Here is a 24,823-nt window from a genome sequence, read left to right on the forward strand (position 1 = left end):
AGAACGTGCAAAATTAGGCAAGTGTCTCGGCATCGGCATTTTTACTTTATAAAAAAACACACGTGGAAAAAAATTATTGTATCAATAGAATTTTTGTTAACGGGCTAACACAAGCGGGGTAAAAATCTTCTTGATGCGACAGCAATACTAATGAAACTAACGCACCCATTCATCATTTTAATAACCTGACCGTTATTTTCAATAATATTTCCATTGAATCAAAAAGATTTGCTCCAGCTGCAGCATTGTTGGCTCTAATTCTGTTGATTTTTTTCCATAAATATGTGTTATTGTACTATCTGCTCATTTAGGTGCGGTGACTCTTGCTATACTTAAAGCAATAGGTACTAATACGACCGGCTGTACAACGAAACATCTCGAGAAATCGTTTCGGGCGACTCGGGTTTCGGTGTGACGATATTTCAGGAAATGGCTCTACTTGAAAAATTTCGATACAATTTTTCCAAGACAACGCCTGTCCACCGATCTACCAAGCGACTCGTTTCGAACTGTCGACGACCACTTCCGAATAGTCCCGGTTAGAGATTCACCCCCTCCTCGCCCCTGAAGAAAAGCGTCCTCGCCGAAAACTATATTTTTCGTAAAACTTTCATAAGTTCGTCGCGTGGGCGACGAGATAGTTTTCGAGTCGTTACTGTAAGGGTAACTCGGTACCGTATGTCGCGTTAGTAATAATCAATCAACGATCAGCACAGTGTGCACATCACTCGTGTCATCAGGAGGGAAAAGAAAAAAGAGAGAGAGAGAGAGAGAGAGAGAGAGAGAGAGAGAGAGAGAGAGAGAGAGAGAGAGAGAGACAGAGAACGGCATCAGGTCACTCGCGAGTGGACGGTGCGCGGACGAGCCGAGAGAATGGCGTGGGCGGCGGGAAGCGCAGGCAAATCGTCAGTAATTCACTAGTATATCTCATGTCTCCGTAACGATTTGTTGTTGCGATCACACGTAAGTATAAAACAATATGACCGCCAATTACACGGGGAGAGGTTATACAATGCGAATGTTCCTATTCCAATTTAACAAACTTACGCGCGCGCGTAGCCTGTTTTACAGTCGGCTGTAAAGATAAACAAGACTGAGCGACAATAATAAAGCTTAATAAGGGTGCGTTGTCTCATTCATCTCGCGCTTCTAGACACACCGTGGACATCCTCTGCCGTCGCGCGTTCCCCCTCGTCCGTTTCGAGGGACGACGCGACGGCGGGGGGTGCTCACCTCGCTGCAGGATGCCACGAGCGCGTCAGAGGAGAAAAAACGAGGAAGCAAATAAAAGCGATTGAAGCATAGCGTAAACGAATATATCTTGCCCACCGAGAATCGGCACTTGGGATCCGACGGTGTTCACACCGTCGCCAACTCGCTACACACACGCACTCCGTCGATTCTCACCGCATATATTAATCTCGAAATTTTTACCACACCGGCACGAGGAGAGCACCGTGCCGGTCAGCTTTTGTGCGAGCACGATCATAAAGATACCGCATAATCCGTAGTATTTATAAATGCATGTATTTTCGTAATACTAACAATAAAGTGTCAGAAAAGTATTAGAGGCGAAACGAGAGTCTCATTTACGCCGACGGCGAGCCGACAGAATCTCTCGCGACCACGACTACCTCTCCGACCACCCCCGAACTCGTCATTGAGCCAAATCGCGAGGAGCCTCGCTCGATAATAAAGTGGGAGAGAGGAGAGAGAGCCGCTTTCTTTTGCCCCGAAATCTAGCAGACTGGATTTCTCCCAAACAGCGCATATCTTTCTCCCGAGAGACCTCGCGAAGGTCACTTCCTGACGACACGGAGTTCCGCTCGGCGCTTTCTTTCTTTCCAGAACGACTGCGTCACATCCTCTATTCGTCTCTAAATGTAAATCCTCGCGGGATTCTTCTGAGCGCGACTAACGGCCAATCAAATGTGTTCTCTGTTTTAGACCGTCCGAAGGATTCGGCAGGACCCCACGACTCGAACGAACTGACCGGTACGGTGGGAGGGCGGGAACATTTGGCCGCGGAGCGCTAACGTGCCGTTTGCTTTCGCAAACCGGACCGAGAGCATTGTTGATCGTCGCGATGCGCGCGCGTCGAACTGGCTTCGCATTCAAAGTGGCACTCTTCCTTCCGTTTCAGGTTTCCACACGTGTTGCGAGTGCAGGAAGACTTACAGGTCACGAATGGCGTTGAACCGGCACGTGCGGGAGGAGTGCGGTAGGAACTTGTACACCTGCCCGTTCTGCCACAACATCATGCCGATGAAGTTCAATCTGTTGAACCACCTGAAGAAGGAGCACGGTTGCGTCACTAAGATTTAATCGCGGGGAAAAGGAGAGCCTTTCGGTTCTGAAAGCGCGAAATTCTCTCTCCGGGAGAACAAGGAGGCTCTGTTTTTCTCCTCGGCGGGCACGCTTTGTTCCGACAAATCGGAATCTCGAAATTCGGACGGGACGGGGACGGTTTCCCGAAGAGTCGCAATACCGAAATCCCCGCATATCGAGATAATATACCGAAACACAGTTTTCCCAAAGTACGTAATTGTTCCAAAGAGCAGCGATTATCCCGCAAACAGTACAAGTGCGTTTGATACTGATAATGACATATTTTGTGATATATAATCAGTTTCAATAATATTGCCGTTGAGTCAAGAAGACTTCCAAGTCATTGAGTCAGGAAGATTTCCATTTCAGGAAGTATTCCAGTCGTATTTCGGAAGATTGCCTCGATATTTGGATTTCAGTGTTACGATAATTTTTCGGGGAATTCGCCTACTTTGTGTGTTTCGGTACAATTTTATTTCCGGGACGCTGCCATCCAATTCGTGCTCGATATATCGTGGGTATGGTTATTCAACTATGAACCTATCTCTGTGATCTCCGAAATTTTTGTTACACGTTTTCCTCGCGATAGAAACCGTCGTTCCGCCGAATTACGCGTTTGACGGTTCACATATCGACTGTTACAGTTAGCAGCACGTTCGTCGTTGTTGGAATCGAAGTGTTAAGTTGTGTTAGCGTATAAATCTGAATTTTTGCTTATTTGGCAATTAAAAGAAGTAAGCTTTTGAGTTTGAATGGTCGTCATGAAATGTGACACGTATTTGCAGTAAAACGTTGTATAAGACTAAAGGCCATCACACACAAACGAACTTAAGCAGTAAGACGTAAGCAGTAAGCAAATCGACCAATCACAATCGAAATTTAAGGACGCCATTTTTAAACTTACGAGAATAATTGATTGTGATTGGTCAGTTTCTTTACTGCTTACGTCTTACTGCTTACGTTCATTTGTGTGTGATGGCCTTTAGGAAGAATTATATCTGATCGCGCAAATTTTCCTGCGTTCGCTTATTTTTTAGCGCATTCTGAACTTTCAGACATTTCAAACTTCGAACTTTACGAAACATTGTATCTCCCTCACTTTTACAGTCATATATAATACGAGACGAAGAAAACTGAAAAAAGTACTATTCGCTTTTATTTTTTTTATAGATCGACGAATTGCGATCGATTGCCATCGATGCTGTGCGACCAGGACTATGCGCGCGCTTTGTAAAATTCCGTATCAATTTTTCCGGTGTCTTCTTCGACTTGAAATTGGACATTAAAGCAAATAATACTCGACATGATGGTCGAGGCAACCTTGCACGATTGAAAGTAACGAATAAATACGACTACGCAATTAGTGTCCGTTGATTTCTCAAACAGCACACCACGACGAGAGATCCTTCAGTCGCAAGAGCTGCTAAATCATGAATTGAGTCACAAGAAGACAAATTCCAATCGTCTCCGCATAGAAATATGTGGAGATTTGCGAAAATATTTGCGATCATTTTGCGACGCTCTCGCCACAATGTAATAATAACGAAATACTAATGATTGCATGAGAATTCGGTTACCTTCATTGCGACTTTATATTTCGCTTTTTTATTTGTTTCGCGCTTACTCTGTCTTCGTCCTTAACAATCTTATGTAATCCCATCTACGCCGTGGCTGCGGCCGCATTTATGTTTGTGACAAGAATATGAAGAAGGTACGCGTGCGCAAAGATGTCGAAGGTGCGTAGACCCGCGCTTTTCATGCGTGCTCTTCTCCTCCGATATGTCCTCTTAAGATAAGCATTAACATGCTCAATTAACAGTGATTGAATCGGTCGTTGATATTCGACGTTTTGCGATCCGATCCGCAATTATCTCCGAACGAAATTCAAGCGGGAGACATGTTGACGTGAAAACTATCCAAAATTTGTTAGTCTTGCCTATGATTGTCGTGAATTTTTTACGTCATTTCCGTTGTGTTTGTTGATTACTCATGTTGTGTTAAGTGTCAAGGGCAAACTCGAGTGTCACCGGTCACGAGTACTTGTTTACAACCCGATGTATTTCTAACCCACTTGAGAAATTTCCGGATGTTTCGTGTAAAAGCATTCCTGACTGTAACGAACGTACCGTTCGGGAGGACGATAACTGACCGTTCTCCGTGAGATCTCAGCAGACGTAACGGAAAAGGGGAAAATACCCTTGACGAATAGCAACGACCGGCGTCGAAAGCAACCGACTCGAGCTAGGCGATTCGTATTAACCAGCCACGTGTAATTTCTCTTTGCAGACTGTCTACTCGGCAATCTGGTGCACACCTGCAAGACCTGCGGAAACGTGTACATGTATTACAGTTCGCTGACGAGGCACGTGAGGGAGGAGTGCGGGCAAGCGCCCAAGTACCAGTGCCTGTATTGCCCAAAGAGGACCAAGTTACGCTGCAACCTGCTGAAGCACATGCGGAAAAAGCACGGCTGAGAGTGTCGGGGGTGTCCGAGATTGGGGGCGGCGGAAATGCAACCGCGAACGAGTCCAAAGTTAAATTTTAAACGCGCGACGATACTTCTGCGGCTGTCCTACGTGATCCCATCGAACGTATCGCAAACAAAAAGAAGAAAAACAAAGAGAGAGAGAGAAAGAGAGAGAGAGAGAGAGAGAGAGAGAGAGAGAGAGAGAGAAAAGAAAGAAAGAAGATCCATCACGCATCTTAATCGGAACGGATTTAATCGATGGGCGCGCGCGCGCGCACTCTCTATTTCGATTTTTCAACGGCCGCATTCCATTGAGACCTGAGTTGTACAAATAATGTAAATCTCTCGACAAGATCGCATGCACAATGATCGCGTGTCTCCTAGACCTCTGTAAACAAACACGTGCGGCCCGACGTAGAACCGACACGCGTGCAGTCGGCTGATTAAAAGGCTTGCAACCCTTCTTCAATGAGTTTCCTAACGCGCTCCATATCCGACAGGAGAATCTGTCTTTTAGTAGTAGTAGTTTCTCTTCTCAGCTTCTCTCCTCAGGAGGTCCGTTTTCCTATTCTCGGATATGGAATACGCCGCAAGAGTCCCCGAAGAGAGGCATTTCGCGGTTATTGATCAGCCAATTCCTTCCTCGGTGATGTTTATTTTCTTTCCAGATGTTCGATATTAAAGTGCCAAATAAGAGCTTAAGAGTATCGTTAAATATATCATATCGAGTCGATTCGATCAATATTTAATTAATTTCGTGTCGATATTATACGTTTAGTTACGATATTAGGAACGACGTTTTCCTCATACCGATATTTCCATTTGCGCGAGACGCCACGTGTACGTTTGGATCTACAGCGTAATTAAAGAAAGAAAAAGAAAACAAGCGAGAGATTGAATATATACAACGATAATCTTTCTGATCGCCATGTGAAGTTATTATTTTCTTTTCCGTCGATTGTTATTTTCGACGCGTCCGAAAGTGGAATCACGCAACAATAAATCCACTGTTCATGCAGCCACATTACATCTCACCGAGTCTCTCCTTTCAATTTGCACCATCTGCGTCGTTGAAACTTTCTGTGATGTAACCACGTTCCACGTAACTCTTCAAATTTTTCCAACATTTTGTTTGAAGATGATGTTAAAAGTTTCGACGGATTACGTCGAAATAAAAGGATGCATCCATAAACTGAGCGCATTTCTAAAACGCTCCGAAAACTGTTCGCTCGTCGAAACAATCGGTAACTGAACCGAAAAATTAACGCGACTAAATCATGAAAACAGTTAAGTTTGAAAAGGTTGCATGTCACGTTAATTTTACGGTTATTTACTGACTGTGTTAAAACCAGGGAATCAACATTTTAAGAATGCGTCCGATCGATTGCGAGTGTATCATCTTACGAATGTATCTTTTTATCTCGGCGTAATCCGCAGGAACGTTTAGCATGGATTTCTTTGTTCCTGACGTCATCAGTCGAAAATTGCGCGGCCTTCAGACGCGGCGGTTACGTCCATCGTCGAGATCGCGTAATCTCACCGAAAGTCACGATGAACTTGTACGACGCAACTTGTAAAGATGCCAGTGCCGAAAAATCCATGCGGAATTCCAACCAGCAATTGGCAAACTTGCGATTTCTACAGATCGTCGACATCCTCTGGATAAAAAGGAGGATGTGGAAGTTATGTACGCGAAGGAAGGGGTTGTCGCGATCGGCATGAGAGAGAGAGAGAGAGAGAGAAAGACGCTGTTGTACGTTTCCTTCGCGTATTCGCTGAGCGCAAATCGCTGACTGGTCCATACGTTGCTTTCTTTTTCAGACTGCAACCTCTGCGTGGCCTGCATGAAGATATACAAATGGCGGAAGTCACTGCACCGTCACGTGCGCGACAACCCTCACTGCTGGCCGATCCTGCTCACTACCGGCAGTAACGATCTCATTGAACAGATCCACAAAAGGATGCGGATATACGAGCACTGATGATGTTGAAGCTTCGAAGAACTGGCGCTGGGCCGACGGTGGCGGCGGCGGCGGCGGCGGCGACAGCGGCGGCGGCGTGAAGAGAAGCGTACCGCGAACTGTGCGACACCTCTTCTCTCTTATCTCTTTGTTGTTTTTTGGAATACTTTTTTGATAAAGAATAAAGCTGATATGTATTCTCCGATACACAATATACCGTTGCTGTATCTCACACTCGCTAGCGGCTACACTATCTGCGCGAACGTACAGCGTACAGGTCCGCTGGCGGTCAATGTGAAAACCAATAAAACGCAAGACCCTAGATTCTCGCTCTCGAGTCTCAGTCCGATTCGAACCACGCTCTCGGTGGCTCTCTCGTTCGTTTCTGATCGAGCTACCACGGCAACGACGACGACGACGACGACGACGACGCGTTCCGAGTCCGCAGCGTCGTCGAGGTCCGTAGCGTCCGTGTTCCGCGCGACTTTCCTCCTTCAATAAAAAGTCTCTCTCTTTCTCGGCAAGATGGGTACTAATCGTTAGAGATGATATCTTATTGTTACTTAAAGAGAGTCGGCCGCTCTCTACAGATTACGCGCTGCGACAGATACTCCCTGATACGATGGTCTTTTACAGATTTCTCATCGAACCAGCCCCGGCGAAATCCCTTGCTACACGGTGGTGGATACCGCTGTGACAACTGTCACAGGGTGTACTCTAAGTCGTACTCGCTTAATCGCCACCTAAAATTCGAGTGTGGTCACTCACCTCAATTCCACTGTCCTCACTGTCCATTCAGAACGAAAAGGAAGATCAACCTGGACTACCACATCGCCCGCAAGCATCGTTTCAACAAGCAGGACATCGTTTGACAGAGAAGCCGGACGGATGATTAAGCCCTAGAAAGAAACGACTAATATCTCGAGACATCAGCGCGTAATATCTTGTCATGTACATATAACTCGAAAATAAAGACACGTCTACCGATAGGAACGCGCGCGCGCACCTCTATGTGAATTTTTGCAAGTTACAAATTGTACATTCACCGTAGGACAAAGTGCCTGAAGAATCTTTCAGTAACCGTCATACTCATGTACTCTGTATAGCACACTATAATCACATCTACATCTCTATGTATATATTAATCATATCATCGCAGCATATTGTGCATTGACGAAGAGAAACAAATAAATGTGCCTTCTTTGATACTCAATCACTTTGATGCGATCATCCGTACGCTCATCAATCTCGTTATCTTCTTTTCACCCTCGTCGCCTTCACCTCTGTCATTCTAACCGTATGGCATCGCAAATCGCCGACGGGAGAAGAGGGACACCCGGTGCAGGCTTTTCACGGCGCTACGAGCCGTACGAGCTATAATCGGGCGGTCTGCCGGAGGAGCCAGGGTCACTTCTCGCAGAGTTCGATCACACTATGAATCATTCATTGTCACCCGCCATCTCTGTGTCACCCTCGCGCGCGCGTGCGCGAGCGGCGATAAGGCGATCTCTCATTCAGAGCTTTCACCGCTCCTCGCTCCTCGCGCCCGGCTTCATGGCGAACTGTTACTGACGTGAGTATTCACTCTTTCGATGGACAGAGCCGCGGAGAGAGTGAGAGAGGCTCCTCTCTCTCGCGGTCTATCCTGAATTCTCGATGTAGAGCCGCAGTCAAGGTCCGAAGCCATGCCGGCCGACGGATATTCAGCTGGGTGAAACCGGACCGTGCACGACCTCGTGCGACCGTCGCTCGCGGATCACCAGAGCATGTACTAAGATGCCGCCTGGGCATTTCTGTTTCAGGTTGTCTCGACGCCTTCAGGTTCTCCGAGGTCTTCAAGAAACCCTTCCCCTGTAGGCACTGCGACCGCAGCTACAAGAACAAGAGCTCGCTGAATCGCCACATACAATACGAGTGCGGCAAGGAGAAGCAGTTCACCTGCCCGATCTGCCAGCGAAGGCTGATCCAGAAGAGCACTCTGCACAAGCACATGCTTGCCGTCCACGGGATTTGAACGCGACGGGAGAACGATCGTCCGACAACTCGTTCTCGTTACTATTCTACTTCCGCAATGATACTTCGTGTTCTTTTTTTTATTTTCCTTGCCCGGATATTGATTGTCCTTTTTTTTCTTCGACGGAATAACGGCGGTCGACGGACGTGGTCTGGTTCGCGTTTGCTCGCTCGGCGAGCGAGTGATTCATTGGACAAGCAGACCGCGTCCGCGTCGATTCATCATTTTGATGATCTGTGTGTATAATACACACAAACGCACACACACACACACACACGCGCGCGCGCACACACACACACACACACACACACACACACACACACACACACACACACACACACACATACACACACACACATATATATATATATACATACTTATACATATAAAATATCTATAAACATAAGTTTGTATATGTACGATCGTTATATATACACTGTTTTACATCACATATAAATTTCCTCTGAGTATAAAGACTCCTTTCATTGTACGTTTGTGCATTGTACATTGATCTAGACCTAACGGCTCGACACGCCGCGAGATCGTCCTATGTCGTTACATCCTGTTTTGGGTATCTTGTTTGGATGGTTGGAAACTGGTGTTCTCTCACATCTGAAGGGAAAGGCTGGAGAGCGGGAGGAGGTATCCGTGTTTCGTGAGAATGTTAGAAATTCGATTGCGCTACGTACGTTGCGCGGGACGGGATGTGACGTGACGTCTTGCCGTCGACAGACGAGGATGACGGCCGTCGTTTTCAGTTGGTCGTCTGCGAAACGCCGTGCGTCTCTTCGGGCCTTGGAGGAGCGCCGGCGAAAATTCGTCGCAACACTTCGGCGCCTCCTTTTCGTCTCCGCCGTTCCCGCCTCACGCAGTTTTCTTCACGCCTCTTCACACAGACACGAAACCTTTGGCAAAATTTGATCCTGGGCGCACCTATCTTCGGGGCTATTGGCTGATACGTTGTGTGGTGGGTTGGTTACGGGTTTTAATCTCACTGATCTCTCTGCCAGTCACATATCCACACGTCGACGGAACTCCTTCCTTACTCCTGTTCTCGCGTTTCCACTGTTAAAATCGAGACCGTCTTTCGAAGTCTCCGAGTTCCATCACATTCGGCTCTCGGCAAAGTTATTTTACCGGAAGGGACCAGTCTCGGGGAGCCTCGAACGTCGCGTGGAAACAAACGTGTCGAAGGAAATGTTATTTTATCGAATTTGTCGAACTTGCGGTGGACACGCATGATCCCCAAAAATCAGAATCTCGAAATTCGAAAGCTGGGACAATTTCACTCACATTTCATTATTCCCCGAAAAGTCGTAATCCCGAAATTCGCAATATCGAAGAGTACAATTTTCCCGAAAAAAAATTTTTATCCCGGAAGAACAGCACACCCAGGTATATGAATGCCCAGTCATTTGAGCGCACTCCTGCTGTGCTCAAATGAACAGCTGTATACACTCGATTGTACAATGAGACGGTTCCGACATTTCGGTGAAATTGTACGCTACCGTTTCAAAGCTTGGAGCAACCTGTAATCTCGCGACAAGACCTTATATTCGCGCGACAAGATTTTATATTCAGATATAAAGAGACGAACATGCAGAAAAACTTAAACGTTGAACGTAAACAGCAAGCGAATTAGCCAATCATAGTTGGATATTTTTTGTAACCGCAAGAGGAATAATCAATTTTGATTAGCCAATTCCCTCACTGCTTGCATCTTATACCGCTCGAGTCCTTCTGTGTGTATCCGGGTCTCAAGTAATTTTATATCTGAACACAAGGAATATAAGAAAGTATAAGGTGCTCCAAACTTTTAAGCGACGATGCACTTGCTCAGATCGCCTCGCGGTATTCGGATTTCGATGCTACGACATTTCAGCAAGTTGGCCAGCGATTTTAAATTTCTTCTCGGGATGATGCGTGCCCACCGAATTTGTCGACCTCACTTGAGTCGAAAGGTCTCAAACTGTAGAATCGTCACCGTGGTAGAATAACTTTGCCGGGTCCCACGCGGAACATCGTCACGAGCATGATTCGGACGAGCGATGGACGTCGAGCTCGGCACGCGGCATCGACGGGACCGCGACCTTGCAACCTCGCGACGTAGACGACGCGAGTCAGTGGCGGGACATCGCGTGTTCCGGCGATCCCGGGTGCGCCGAACGATGGCAGAGTGAGCTAGCTAGCGAGCGAGCGAGCGAGCGAGCGAGCGAGCAACCGTCTTTCCTTCAAAGATTTAATCTCCTTACCACCTTCGCGCCCTCGCCGGCGCTGGGTCCTTGTTACAGGCACTCACGGTCATATGGGCGCTCTGCTGTCGTTGCTGCGCTCCGACTACAAACAGGAGCAGCAGACATCGACGAAGAAGATGCACCGTACGTCCGCTCCGATGGTGATGACGCGTTCCTCCATGGGCATGACGAACAGGCGCGCCAGTAACAGCAACGTTGGCGACCATAACAGCTACGACGAAGGTAGCGGCGGTGACCATGGCAGTAGTGGGGGCGGCGGCGGCGGCGGCGGCGGCAGCGGCGGCGGCGGTGGCAGCGGTGGCAGCGGCGGTGGCGGCGGCGGCGGCGGCGGCGATGGTGGCGGTAGCGGCGGCGGCGGCGGCGGTGGCAGTTGCGGACGTAGCGGATCGTCAGGTCGCGAGGTCGTCTTTCCCGACTCGTTCGAGGTGTTACCGCAGCCGCGTGACTTCAGTGTTGTCTACATGGGTGTGCCTCACGAGCAACAGCGAAAATTCCGCTGTCGCTTCTGCGGCAAGGGCTACCGCTGGAAGAGCACGATGCGTCGTCACGAAATGGTGGAGTGTGGTGGCAAACCTCCGGCCTTCCAATGCCCGCAGTGCCCTTACAAGGCGCGGCAACGTGGAAACCTCACCGTGCATTTCAAACGGCATCATCAGAAAATGGTTTACGAGGAGAACGCACTTACTTAGGACGCGCACACAACCGGCCGAATGTGCTTTCGTCGGAGGAGCGGAGCTGTTAAGTTTCTTCGCATCCGCGGCGACTGATGTTGATATTCGCATGTCTGCATCGTAGACTCGCACCTCCTTGAGGAACGTTCGCTCTTATCGCTATCCTTATCCTGGGTGGACGCGCATTGAAAAATCGAAATTTCAGAAAGCAGGACAATTCCCCGAAGTTCGTGATCTTGAAATTCGAGTACCAGTCCCGAAAGTATATAATTGTCCCGGAGAAACTATATATTTCGAGGACTGTTACCTCGAAAATAATATACGTAGATGTATCAATATTTACCTTTTTTTCAGTATATTGGGTTAAGTAAAAAGTTTTGAGCGTTTTCCTCTAGATGGCTTTAATGAGGTCATATCTCACGATGTATACGTCGCATCTGGTCATTCTATACTGCGACTTAAAGGTAACATAACGCTTTAGAAAAAGTTCTTTGACAGTTTTGTGTTTGGTGAAGCTAGTTGTGTGTTAGAGCGTTCCAAAATGGAGGTAAAAAAAAGAGAAAATTCGATACATTCTTCAGTACCACTACGACCAAAGGGAAAAAGCGGAGCAGGCGGCCAAAAAAATTTGTGCTGTTTATGGACCCAATACAGTATGGAATGCAACAGCAAAGCGGTGGTTCCAACGATTCTGTTCTGGTAATATGGACGTCGAAGATGAGACACGCTCTGGTAGGCCAATCGTCGAAAATATCGATAAAATCATGGAAATCGTCGAGTCGGACCGGCATGCGAGCACTTTTCCATTGCCCAGGAACTGAAGATTAGCTAGAAAACCGTTTGGAACCATTTGCATAAGTCTGGTCTCAAGAAGAAACTCGATGTATGGGTGCCACACGAATTGACGCAAAAGAACCTTTTGGACCGAATTCATGCCTGAGATTCTTTGCTGAAGCGTAACGAAATTGAAGCGAATGGTGACTGGCGATGAAAAATGGGTCACATACGAGAACAACAGGCGAAAAAGATCGTGGTCCAAGCGCGGTGAGCCGGTCCAAACGATCGCCAAGTCCGGATTAACGGCCAAGAAGGTTTTACTGTGTGTTTGGTGGGATTGGAAGGGAATCATCCACTATGAGCTGCTCCCATCGGGCCAATCACTCAATTCGGACCTGCACTGTCAACAACTGACCAGATTGAAGCAGGCGATCGACAAGAAGCGGCCAGAATTGGCCAATAGGAAGGGTGTTGTGTTCCATCAAGACAATGCCAGGCCGCACACATCTTTGACGACGCGCCAGAAGCTCCGAGAGCTTGGATGGGAGGTTATATCGCACCCGCCGTATAGCCCAGACCTGGCTCCAAGCGATTATCACCTTCTCAAGCATTTGCAAAATTTTCTTGATGGTACAAAACTGGCCTCAAGAGAGGCTTGTGAAAATGAACTGGTCAAGTTTTTTACCAATAGGGACGAGGACTTCTTCAATCGCGGAATTATGAAATTGCCTTCAAAATGGAGTTATCGAACAAAACGGTGCATATTTGATTTAAATCCGATAATCCTAACTTTGTTAATTTCATCGTCGAAATAAAGAGAAAGAACGCTCAGAACTTTTTACTTCACCCAATATTTTTAATGCATTCAATCAAGTATTAATATATATCAATACGTATATGTAGTATACGTAGTATATGTATGTACGTATAAATATATTAATACAATTAAATATGCATTGAAAAAAAAAAACTCCGTAGTTCGGAAAACCGGATAATTTTCCGAGATCGTAATATTAAAATTTTGATATATTCTTTTTGTCTTTTGGGATCTGTTCTTCACCGCCATGATTTATCGGGTGATTATTTCTCAAGTGTTGTGGTAGATCGAGTAACAAGGCGAGTCACCGTCGAAATGGAGAACGATCATCGTGCAGGGTCCAAGTTCTTTGGCAAACTTCACGAAGGACGCTCTCAAGTCCACGATGCCCTCCTTTTATCTCGCGCTTTGCAATGTTAAATTACATAGAACTTGTAACATGTCGGGCTTTCGTGGCTGGAATACACCCAAGTTTTGAGAGTTGAATGAAGAATGAAGTTAACCTGAAATAGAAGAGTAGTTTTAGCTTTGAAGCACGGGAAGGTATTCATCAGTTTGCACGACAAACCCTCTCTTAGATACAATTAATTTTAAAACTGACTCAAAGCTGAGTCTCTAAGTGTTCGAAGAACCTCCGATTAAATTGTTACACTTGCTACAATTTTGCTAATGACGTGTCAGTCTTTAGCGCCCCTCAAGGATTTACATATATGTATTTCTCCTTCTGTAGATCTGCTAACAATGATAACTATTAGCGTTTCAACGTAGCCGCAGGGAGAGAGGAGGAAAATTAGTTTGCCGAAATTTACACGTGTACACGATCGTATACGCGAGAGCGTCCTCCGTGAGAAGCACTTCGCGACAATCTGTCATTATTCGAGCAAGTGTGTAGAAAATAATCCGTGAGCATTTCGTGAGCGAGCCTCCAAGTGTTGACAAGGATTTGTTGATTTCTGATTCGTACGCTTTGCCTTTCTCGATCTTTGCGCGAACTCGAAATCCACGTAGACTCGTAATCTCACTTAGAGATGCGCTTAATATGGCCGTCCAATTGCCCAAGGTTGTCTCTCCGGACAAGCCGTTCGACCACACACGGAGACCGAGTACGACGACGTTGTTGACGCGAGATCAGAAACGGCCAGCCGTGTTTAAGGATATCCGCGAGCGAGCGCACGAGCTGGAGCGTTCGAAATAATTTATATACAACGATGGGTTATTTTAAAATAACATTATTGGCCTAGTTTTACTTGTTGGGGTTGGTGATCAATTAGATAGTTAGTAGCTCGCGTAACTCCGCTACCGTTCTTAAACCGTAAGTATACGCGACGACACTTTTACCGCGATCACGATCGAAGTCATCGAAGATCAGCCCGCCGATACTTGAGACTCGATTATCGCAACGACAACAAAGCGTTTGCACAAAGCAGTTGCGCGTCGCCAAAGGGATTTTGGCATGAATGGAAGTCGCGCCGTACATTCTGGAATCCGTTTCTCAATGAACGCGAGTGCGTATCGAACTTCACAAGTCGCAATACGTTCTCTGCGTTGGGAGACCCATCTATCTTTCTCTTTCTTAGACATTAACAAAATTTGTTGATCATTGTTATCACCGATTAAATTACCGCATCCAGAATCCAGGTTCTTATCAATTTGATATATTCAACGTATTTTTTAGTATCAATTTTATTGATAGAGGAGAAGGTGGCATGGCTACTTTCAATATCTCCGTTATTAGGTAGCAAATTCCAATGAATTACTACTTATGGGTTCATTTGTTTAGTAGTTTGCCGTTAGCGCAGTAATGCTAATGTATCAACGCACAATAGCTGACACTTTTTATAACGCATTTTTACCTTCGAGTATTTCGAAATGTTTTTCAAGATACATTTTAACGTTTAATTAGACACGTTTCCTCATTATTTTTTAACTTGAGCGTTCATACGACATATGTATAATTGAGTATCTTGTTTGTTACTTGACATTTTATTCGGATGTACATCTCTTAAGTTACGCAAAGTTAAATGAAATAGCTTAACATGTTTTGCTAATGTGGCCCCATAAGAGTGCTGATCAACATTGTTTTTTTTTTCGAGGTTTTTGTACCAAAGTAATTATTCGACAAATCAATTTTAATCTGTAGTCCACTATTGCACTTATGTTTGCATCACACTGCTATCTTTCTGGCAGATTGTGTTTCCTGACGAGTAAGACAATATCCACGTTAAAAATTCGCAGTTATATTCATTATTATTCCCCTTCTAAGAGTTTAATTTGAATAAATATATAATCTCATAACTAAAGCACTTTGTGACTTAACTAAAGCACTTTGTGACATAACTAAAGCACTTTTAAACAAAATCAATTTTTGATATCAGTTTCAGTGGGAGACCACCACATTTTCTCGCTGACCCATTATACTGTGTTACCACATTTTTATAAATAACATCCCAGGTAATAAACATCACGTAACATCACTTTAAAATATTATTGACGATTAAAGGATTATTAACGAAGTTATTGTACAAAATATGAATGGAGGGTCACAGTGCCATTTTCTCCTCTATTATTCAAACTTTATTCCATAGGTAGAAACTGTAGTCTCGAATGTGATCTTGTGATTATTGCTTTATAGAATTTATCAGGTGCACATATATACTGCTTCGAAAGATCAATTGAAATTCAAAGTCTTGAAATTCGAAGATTAAAACAATCTCGCGAAATATATTTTTTTTCTTATCATAATACTTGACTTTGATAGATTCTTAAACATTAATGAAAACTTCGCGGTCAAATTTGCCGCGTGAAACTCAAGACACTCATTTTCCTCGTGTCGTTAAACGGAAAGCATAACGAAGGCAATTTGACCGCAGAATATGGATTCATGTTTCAAGGATATATCGAAGAAAAGAATGCATGTTCAAATCGTTGTGCAAACGAGTGTACAATTTAATCGCGTATTGGTTACACTATCTTTTACTTGTGCGAGACATGAGAAAATGAAAGCACAGACAAATCGCGTGTCGTCAGTGAAAAAGAAAAAAACGTGATGTTCGATGACATGAAATAACAGAGAGGGGGTAGTTCGCACAATATAAGAATTAGCTAACATAAGCGAGAGAGCGATGACGTCTCATCGACGAAATTCCTTTTATCTTTGAGCCTCTTTCGATCAAACCGAACGATACACTCCATTCGAAACGATCGACGAGAATCTCCAAAGTGCCTTTCGCGAGAAATCGACGGCCGGAAATCGCGAGCCGGAGTCGCGCATTCGTTGTTGGTGACGTTCGCGAAACGGTCGCCAGCAAATCGCGGTTACCTGAGATCATTTAGGATTACGATAGACAATAACTAGCCGTTCTTCCGACTTCGCGAGAATGCAAGTGTGAGAAACGTTTTGAGCATATTTATACATATTACATATCCAGACGTACCTTACACACATAAACACTCACACGCACACACACACATCGGAAAGATAGCGCGTCTATTGCGCAACCTAAGTATTTCCAAACGGGACATGCCGGCGATAGATGAGGAGTCGAATTTTTTTACCAAACATAATGGCATATCTATCTGACGCATAAAGTGATAAACAACGACAAGGATAGTAGGGAGGGTTTGAAGGAAGAAATTTACGTTACCCATCCGACAGTACAAAGATTCGCATTTCACAATCGTCTAACGCGTGTCTCGATCGGCGTAGGAAGATTAGCAGTGACGGCATAATCGACCTAGAGAGTAATTTACTATACTTCCTCTTTTTTATCGCTCCTCAAAGACCGAGATTCTCTCTCTCTCTCTCTCTCTCTCTCTCTCTCTCTCTCTCTCTCTCTCTCTCTCTCTCTCTCTCTCTCTCTTTCTCTCTCGCTCTCTCAGGAGCTTCAAGAGAGCATGTATCTTAATTAATCACACGGTTGTGTTTGAAACGTGATCCTCGATTATCGTTCATTATCTTCCCGTGAAGGAGGTTGTCGCAGGTTTGCAACCGCTTTGAGATATAATTTCCTTTTTTTTCTTTTAAACACGATCACGAGCGTAACTTCGATGAGATTCGCGATGATCGGAGAACACGGCGATCGTATCGTATAATGTTAAGCACCACTTGTACCTTTGGGCGATTTTACGAGCGCAGCCTGCGATATATAAGTTCGATCACGAAAGCGGATCGATCTCGTGATCCTCGATATCCTAGCGAGCGTCTCATTCAGGCTATATCGTTACAAAATAGCGATACGTAACGACCTTGCTATCAAAGAGAAGATAAAAATCGCTATAGATATTATCTCCAAAATATATTGATATCTTTAAGAAAACAGGTACACGCAGAAAAATATTCTGTAGTGACAACTGGAAATTTTCTGTTACGTGAAGTTCGGTTGCAGTAGCAGAAAATTCTGTTTCGCGAACCGAAATCATTCACATCAACAATTGTTGTTGGTGGTAGTTTGAAGGAACTTAAATTTTCGATCTCAAAGGTATAGTTAGTACGCAGCAGAGGCTGCTCTTACAGGAGGCGTGAACTATATCATATACATAAAGAGAAACAAAATCTCAGTTGCCGCGACTGAAAAAATGAAGAAATTGCCAGTGCGATTTCAACTCTGCCGCGCAAGTTTTTTTTTTGTCTCTCCATTTATGTGGAAGACGCTCTGTTTATTCGTATGTAGAACAGAACTTGTATCCTTGACAGCATTAATGTTCGATTGAGGTGATCGAATATATTTCTGAGACAACTGAAACCTTCCTACGGAATTTCTCTTGTGTTGCAACCGAATTTTCAATTGATTCCTAAGGAGTGGAAGATTTCGATTGTCGTAATTGAAATTCAGTTATATCAACTGAATAGTTTTCTGCATGTATAATGTCAGATTATCGCGTTCGCGGGCTATAGAGTGTAACGAGTCTAATGATTTTAACCTTCATCAATTTTATAAAAATAATCAAGTAGTCAAAAATAGAGCCAACAGGCGATATCTGTGAACATCTAATGAAACGAGGCGACGCTTTTTAACTTTTATATTGTAAGGGGATAACTAAACGAAGAGAGTGAAATGACATTAGGGAGAATTAGATACTAAGGAAGTAGTGGTCATTTTATCTGGAAGAAAATTAAGATACTAATTATATATATAGAAAAAAAAGACCACTTTTGGATTTATAAGGTAGATTACAGCAATTTGAAAATTTGCATGGATCTCGTAAAGAGAAAATATGTTAAGGTTGAGTGAACTGCGCGGTTCTGGCAGAAGCAGAAATCTAAAATATCGATAATTGTATTGTAATTATTATTATAGTATTGTTAACTTGACACTAACATTTTTCTACGATATCCGCAGGAAAAAATTCATGGGCTACGTATTCAGATTGTGTTTGCGATTTTCGGTATTTATAATCTCACTTTCGTTTCTAGCGTTCGCTCATCCAACGTCTCTTTGCCGGAAAACAAACTTATGTTCGGTAGTATATATATAATTTTTCTCTTTTTCCTCTTCTATTTTACGGTGCATTTTGAAGGAAATCATCGACATACATTCTGCCGATAAATATGTAATCGCAACAGCTCAACGTCGATAAAACAAAACGAGTACCGATGAAAATGTCGTCAGTGATGTGCGATCCTCATTTGCTTGACGTAATTCTCCAGCGCGGATCGACGAAATCAACCTGCTTGTCGTGCCGCGCAGGATACTCATAGGTTTATGTACAAAAAACGTCTTTTCCATTTTTATATACAATACATATTACACGTTTTTACATACATACATATTTCATGTTGATAAATTATAATTTTGTCAACTGTCAAGAAACTATTTTAAAGACATGTCAAATGCGAGCCTAATAAATCTCTTTTGACACTTAAACATAATGTACAAAACAATATACATGTCTTTCTTGAAAAGTCTCATAGAGAACATAATGTATATACCTGTATGTATGTACGCATGTATGTACTAGATATCTGTAAGCTGTCATAGGAAATTATCGCCATTCTATTCATGTGCCGAGTCTTTAATATATTTTAGAATCAAAGCTCCACTCACATATGATGATATCAAAGTATCTACAATTATGAACAGTTGGAGCTATCAGATGAAACAGTTTACCGAAATCTCATCTCCTTATTTAAGCGACATTTTGTCGAGAGGAACTTCCTACTGGTTGAATCAGCAAGGTTAATCAGAAAATCTGCAGGTGGGAAGAATTGCGATAGTTGCATGACGTATATAAACACAACAAATAAACACACATATCGGGAGAAAGAGAGATACTAAGAAAGAGAACGAAAGTAAAACGTCGACGCACGTCCGGCCATGGAACGCGCGTCAGTATTTTTGATATCAGTATTTGCGAACGCGCTTGCGTATCTACCTGCCTGCGAGATGACGCAGGATATACTCGTTGCATCTTTATCTATAGCTCTTGACCTCATGACCTTCATCATGAGCGCCGGTCCGACTCGACCGCCTTCCGCCACCGCGGAGTTGATCGACCTCATCATTCCAAGACTTTTGTTACCGAATTCTTATCTCACTTAATATTTAAGAGTACACGTTTTATATATAATTAATAATTGCCAACACATCTCCATCTCTCTTTTTATTCCCCGTTTAAGGTCTCTTTTTAGCGTGTCGGGCGAGGAAGGGGGACGAGCACACGAGGCCGTACGAAAGTCGGTGCATTCCCTCCTTCGTCGCACCTCGGTTCTGATATATTTGTGACATTCCGTCTCCCTCTCTTCTTTCCTTTTTACTCGACAAGTTTTATCAGGCGAACTAAGAATGCATTCTACTATTAATAAATATTATATACATAATTTTTATTATTAATAATATTATTATAATAAAAACACTCTCTTTGTTGCGGGTTATTTTCTAAAACCGACGTGTTTGTTCTTTTCACCAGAAATTCACCTTTCATTCTTCGTTATCACTGGCGAATTTTATATGTCACATTTTAGGAGAACACTCGGCGAGGTATAGCAATTATATTATTTATATTAATAGCATTTATATTAACCAGGATTTTAATATGATATATGTGACACGCATACGGTAAAAAGTGAAATCACTTGTGTGATCTTTTCGAATGTTTCTTTTTCCGAATATTTGATCAAATTGGATTGTTTCTAATCGTATCAGAGATTTTCTAATAAGTAACTATTAATTCTATAACATAATCTAAATAGTTACAGAACCGTCTTTTCATAATGAGAAGAACACATTTTTCGATATCATCAATTGATATATATATATATATATAATTGGGTAAATAATAATACAAATATATAAATGTTTCAATGACATATGTATAAGTCATTACAAGTTTCTCTTGTGATATTGTTATATAATAATTTTTATAATATTATATATATATAAAATTCTCATAACATGGTTCATAAAAAAGGTTCTCTTTATCTGGTATGTCATAAATCTCGAACTGTGACAAAAAGTTCGAAATGTCTGAAGATTCGCATCATTGTATATTTCCGAAACGTTTATATATTTTACATCATTATGTAGTAAAATTTATGTAAGCATCAAGTATTACTAAAATGTCATTTCATCGGTAATATTTCGGTGTTTGCTCTTCCAGTTCATCTACATGTCCGCATATTTGCGAGCTACGGTGCATCTCCACGTGTGAAACTACCTCTCTCGAGTGGCACAATCAATGTCTTTGAGGCATCTTTCTAACCAATATATCTTTGCTTTCAGTAACATGGTACCCGCTACCCACCAACTTCCAATTGTACTCATGCGACACTTGCGGTAGGCAGTACCGAAGTAAGATTTCTCTGCAACGCCACAAGAGGTTGGAATGCGGCAAGGAAGCGCAATTCAGTTGCGTACTGTGCCACGCGAGGTTCAAGCACAAACACAGCCTACTGAGGCATTACAACGTCCACATAGCCGACATGAAGATCGCGAATACGTTCGAGAACGAAGACAGACCCGTCTGATGGGCAAAGTGGCAGGAACTCTCGTTTTCCGGAGGAACAATGCGAGGAAGTATAACGAGATAGTAGAAATGTATAACGAGATATAAATGTTAAAAAATTGTTACGCTCATTCATGCACAAATGTGAACGATTCGAAATTGAAGTAATCTACAGGGAGAAATTAAAAGGATCGCAAATATATATTGCAAAGTTGAGTTTGAAATTATATCTAAAGACTGTGTTATTTATATGATTTAACGTAATTGGAATTTAATAAAATTTAGACAGAAATATTGAATTCTGTATGTTCCTATATACTTCTTTGTAATATTTTACACATATCTACACCATCGCTCTCTGTAATGTAGGAAATTGTATTTTTAACAATCAGTATCTCCTCTCTTCCATTGTCCTAGAAATAGGAGTTTCCGGTGCTATACGAGACAATAATGAGTGAAATGGGTTAAGAATGTTACTAGCGAATATTTTGTTATATTACGCAATATTCTAAAACGAGATGTTGATTGGCGAATATTTAATAGGAAAATTAAGCGTAAGATTTTATAATAAAATGAAATTGTTGTAATAACGAAAGCTGTTTGTCTATTAAATGAGTATCAAGTCAATTTTTCGAAAAATGACATGAAGAATAAAAAATATTTATTTAATAAACAGCTTGTATTTGAATATATTTGTGCATGCTCTTGGAGAATGATTTATTTTTTTTTTATTGGATTGTTGAATTAGAAATTTTATACGTATAGTGAGTACTTATATTGATGAATATTTATGTTACGTATAAATTACTTATATAAGCAACGCGATCAAATAAATATACATTACTGAAAAATATCCTGTAAGAATAAAACATATTATTTTAAAAATTGATTTAAAATAATATGAACTGCTAAAAATGTTAAAGAAGAAATTAAAAGATTTTTTATACTTTTACATCCAATGAAAAAAGATATTTTTCTAATTACATATTATATTTACTTTTTATCCGAGTTGTTCTGTAACGATGAAGTTACATTTGGAATTGCTTGCAGGTAACCGCACAATTCTATATAAAATTGAGCAAATGAAATTATAACCGGGCAATTATTCGTTATTTAATATTTGTAAATTTTATAAATTTATCGTGACTGTGTGAAATTGTGTTGCATCCTAAAAATAGTTTAATGTCTCTATAATTGGTTGAATAAAATTTTATTTTTAATCGAATTGCGATAATCCTTTCGATTAACTATCTCTTCTCTATGAACAACTCATTGTCAATCGCAAACTTTCTTTCACTCGAAAGGTTCATTTATTTATCTATCTACTTTATTAATCAATCATTGTTTCAGGTCGTGCTAATCCGAGTTTGACGTACCAGTACGCTCATCAACAAAACCCAAGTATGTTTATTTATCCTTTAAGACGTCCAACTATGTTTGAAAGTTTGTCAAAATTTTATTTCAACGTGTACAATGAAACGAAACAAGCGGTTTAAAATAAAATACGCGTATTTTTTTATACGTACATTTTTATAAATTTAAATGTTAGAGTAACCTCTCAAAGATAATGCAATAAAATTAATTGAAAGCGAATATCTTCAAAATCGTGGGATATATGAGAGTATTTTAGCTAATAAAATATTTTAAAGGGGCGTATTTTAGATAAAAGTTAGATAAAATGTGATATTTGACTTTATAATTTTGCACCTAAATTTTTCAAAAATTCCATACAAGATCGTGAAAAATAATGATTTTTGGAGAATCATGTAAAGTACAAATAAAATAATATGTGTTTCTTATTTTTAGCTGCTCTATAATATACAACGTTCATTTAGACCGGTGGAGAACATCTCCATTTGTATTTTTACAATCTTTGAAATACACAACTTTATCTTTAAAAAAGTATTGGGAACTTGAATAGGTTCTCGCTGTTTTTTTGTGAAAATGAATGCTTTATTTAAAAAAATTAGTAAAGAACATGTCATTGAAAGTATTGTCCATCGCTAGCCACTACTTTCTCCCATCTTCCTGGCTGCATACGAATACCATGTCGAAAGAATGACTCATCTTTTGAGGTTATCCACGAATCGACCCATTTTTTGGCATCTTCATAAGAATGGAAATGCTGCTCAGCCAGGACATGAGTCATCGATCGAAACAAGTGGTAATCGGAAGAAGCAATGTCCGGTGAATGCGGCGGGTGGGGTAGGACTTCCCATTTGAGTGTTTCCAAGTAGGTTTTGACCAGTTTTGCAACATGTTGCCGAGCGTTGTCATGCTGCAAAATTACTTTGTCGTGTCTCTCCTCGTATTACGGCCGTTTTTCCTTCAATGCTCGGCTCAAACGCATCAATTGTAGTCGACAGCGATCTCCCGTGATGGTTTCGTTGGGTTTGAGGAGCTCATAATATACTACACCCAGCTGATCCCACCAAATACAAAGCATGAGCTTGGAACCATGGATATTCGGCTTTGCCGTCGATGTTGATGCATGGCCGGGCTTACCCCACGATTTTCTACGCTTCGGGTTATCGTAATGTATCCACTTTTCATCGCCAGTCACGATACGATGCAAAAAACCTTTCCTTTTCTGCTGTTGGAGCAGAGCTATTCACACGTGAAAAACGCCGTTCGACGTCTCTCGGCTTCAATTCGTACGGCACCCAATTTCCTTGCTTTTGAATCATTCCTAATGCTTTTAAACATTTGGCAACTGTGGTGTGATCAACTCCTAATGATTCTGCAAGTTCATTTTGCGTCTGACATGGGTCTTCATCGAGTAATGCTTCCAATTCTTCGTCTTCAAACTTTTTCGGTGCGCCAGAGCGTTCTTTATCTTCAACATCAAAATCATTATTTTTAAAGCGTCTAAACCAATCTCTGCAAGTTGTTCCCGACAGAGCATGGTCGCCGTAAGTCTCCACAAGAATTCTATGTGCTTCAGCTGCAGATTTTTTTTTAAAAAAGTAATGCAGTAAAATTCCCCGCAAACACTCTTTTTTTGGTACGAAATTCGACATGTTTAACGCTATGAAAAAATGTTGTTTACGCTTCGGCGGAATAACATATACTGTCACTTCGAGCCTAATGGTGGAGCTTCACGATGAAGTTGGCTGTAGTATTGCCCGATGCAAAATGGCTAAGAAAACACCATCTGTCAGGAAACAGCGAGAACTTATTCAAGTCCCCAATAATATGTATATAACGTAAACAACACATTTTTCCCAACTAAACCTTCACAAAGTATTATAATATATTGACGAATCATCTTTCGACACTTTGTAACTATTAATCAATCAACTGGTTGTCAACAAATAATCTCGACTATAACAACATAATGCCCCATCGCGAATATTTTAGTACACGAGATTACAAACGGTTGCATTTCGTTTCAACGACTGGGTCCGCTTTTCTTTGTTATAGTTTCAATGCCGCTGCACTGGTATCCCACACGCGCTTATGTCCGTGCGAATTTAACGCGACGGACGTTTGCCTGTAAGAATTGCCCGCGTACGTACAGCACCACGCGCGCATTGAAGTTTCACGAGACAGCCGAGTGCAATCAGAAGCCCAGGTTCATCTGCGACTTTTG

General features: G+C 42.4%; 3 protein-coding genes across 4 annotated transcripts in view; all 3 read left to right on the forward strand.

Moving 5' to 3' along the window:
* Positions 1-7,969, forward strand: part of LOC105183462 (longitudinals lacking protein, isoforms A/B/D/L) — a 207,640-nt gene extending 199,671 nt beyond the window's left edge. The window contains exon 7 of one of the 2 annotated variants that reach the window (XM_011141626.3): positions 7,393-7,969. In XM_011141626.3, the coding sequence (XP_011139928.1) occupies positions 7,393-7,628 (236 nt within the window). In that variant the 3' untranslated portion in view covers positions 7,629-7,969. Of the gene's footprint in view, positions 1-4,614; positions 4,818-7,392 lie in introns of those variants that run through there. The other variant, XM_011141633.3, reaches the window with a different exon arrangement.
* Positions 7,970-11,075: 3,106 nt separating this feature from the next.
* Positions 11,076-11,739, forward strand: LOC105183485 (zinc finger protein 524-like). The gene is made up of 2 exons (XM_025303852.1): positions 11,076-11,268; positions 11,374-11,739. Exons 1-2 carry the CDS (start codon positions 11,076-11,078, stop codon positions 11,712-11,714), a joined length of 534 nt encoding a protein of 177 aa, XP_025159637.1. The 3' UTR covers positions 11,715-11,739.
* A 352-nt stretch (positions 11,740-12,091) lies between these two features.
* LOC112589670 (zinc finger E-box-binding homeobox 2-like) lies at positions 12,092-21,253 on the forward strand. Its single transcript, XM_025303854.1, has 3 exons — positions 12,092-12,160; positions 12,278-12,428; positions 21,009-21,253. The coding sequence occupies exons 1-3, from the start codon at positions 12,092-12,094 to the stop codon at positions 21,251-21,253; spliced, it is 465 nt and encodes a 154-aa protein (XP_025159639.1).
* Positions 21,254-24,823: the final 3,570 nt, after the last annotated feature.

The sequence above is a fragment of the Harpegnathos saltator genome, unplaced genomic scaffold (genome assembly GCF_003227715.2).
Source record: "Harpegnathos saltator strain DR-91 unplaced genomic scaffold, Hsal_v8.6 scaffold58, whole genome shotgun sequence".
Classification (NCBI taxonomy): Eukaryota; Metazoa; Arthropoda; class Insecta; order Hymenoptera; family Formicidae; genus Harpegnathos; species Harpegnathos saltator.